Genomic DNA, 1,432 nt, shown 5'->3' with positions numbered 1-1,432 from the left:
TATATATATTTTTATACATACAGCACTGTTGAAATCACAGGACACACCACCGACTGAGATATACGTATATAAATAAATGAATGATATATTACACCATGGTTGCAATCACAGGACACGGAAGAGAATATGTGAGGCATCGTGGGGAAATCAGCCGCTCGTCAAAATGATGAAATCAGGCACTCGTCAAAATGATGAAATCAGGCGCTCGTCAAAATGATGAAATCAGGCCCTCGTCAAAATGATGAAATCAGGCGCTCGTCAAAATGATGAAATAAAAAAAATTGAAATTTTTCTGGTAGTTGGGCAATTTTTTTCTACTTTTGGCTCACCAGCTTACACCTCCATTAAACTCCACTTTCCTGCCTCCATTCTACTGAAGAAAGCCCAAAAATTGTAAATGTTCACTTTTCAAGGACCCTCAGGCTTTTTAAGTCAACTTTGGCGGCCGTTTTCTCGTTAATTTTCCCTGAGAAATGAGGGGATCTCCATGAATTCCTTGAATCTGAAAAATCTCAACTTCCGTTCAAAATAGATGGGCATTTTTGTCATCAACAACAAAGCAAATATCTATCTCTATCTACATCTATATGTATATGACACACCAGACTCACTGACACACGACACTCCCTGACACACCAATCTCACTGACACATGACACTCCCTGACACACCAATCTCACTGACACATGACACTCACCACTCACTGACACACGACACTCCCTGACACAGGACACTCACTGACACACGACACTCACTGACACGTGACACTCACTGACACAGGACACTCACTGACACACGACACTCCCTGACATAGAACACTCATTGACACACGACACTCACTGACATAGAACACTCCCTGACACACGACACTCACGGACACACGACACTCACTGACACACAACACTCATTGACACACGACACTCACTGACACACGACACTCACTGACACACGACACTCACTGACACACGACACTCACTGACACTCCCTGACACACGACACTCACTGACACATGACACTCACTGACACACAACACTCACTGACACATGACACTCACTGACACACGACACTCACTGACACACAACACTCAGTGACACACGACACTCACTGACCATGTCATCCTTCACGTTGGGAGGGATATACGTCGGGAACTTGAACCCTTGCACTTTGGCCGCGCAGAAATCTGGCACGTCGCCGTGAGCCGCCACTCCCTCCAGCCCATCCAGCCGCTCTCTGGTCTCCACTACACACATACAAACACACAAATATACACACAAACAAACAAACAAACAAAAATGCAAACAACTTTGTCAATACTTTCTCTGTGTTTAGAGATTTTTTTTTCTATCATTAATAAGTAGTATTAATGTTATATTTAATTATTATTTGCCTATCTATTACTGTTATATTTAATTATTATTTGCCTCTATCTAATA

At 42.6% G+C, this 1,432-nt stretch overlaps 1 protein-coding gene across 1 annotated transcript in view; it reads right to left on the bottom strand.

Annotated features, from left to right (window-relative positions):
• Positions 1-1,108: 1,108 nt before the first annotated feature.
• The window catches only part of LOC101852019 (cilia- and flagella-associated protein 221), a gene marked incomplete at its 3' end in the record, with an annotated part of 36,877 nt that continues 36,553 nt past the window's right edge, over positions 1,109-1,432 (bottom strand). The window contains 1 exon segment of the mRNA XM_013082278.2: positions 1,109-1,239. Coding sequence (XP_012937732.1) covers positions 1,109-1,239 — 131 coding nt within the window.

Source organism: Aplysia californica, unplaced genomic scaffold (assembly GCF_000002075.1).
Source record: "Aplysia californica isolate F4 #8 unplaced genomic scaffold, AplCal3.0 scaffold00166, whole genome shotgun sequence".
Classification (NCBI taxonomy): domain Eukaryota; kingdom Metazoa; phylum Mollusca; class Gastropoda; order Aplysiida; family Aplysiidae; genus Aplysia; species Aplysia californica.
The sequence above is the reverse complement of the archived record's forward strand: the minus strand, read 5'-3'. Positions and strand labels throughout refer to the sequence as shown.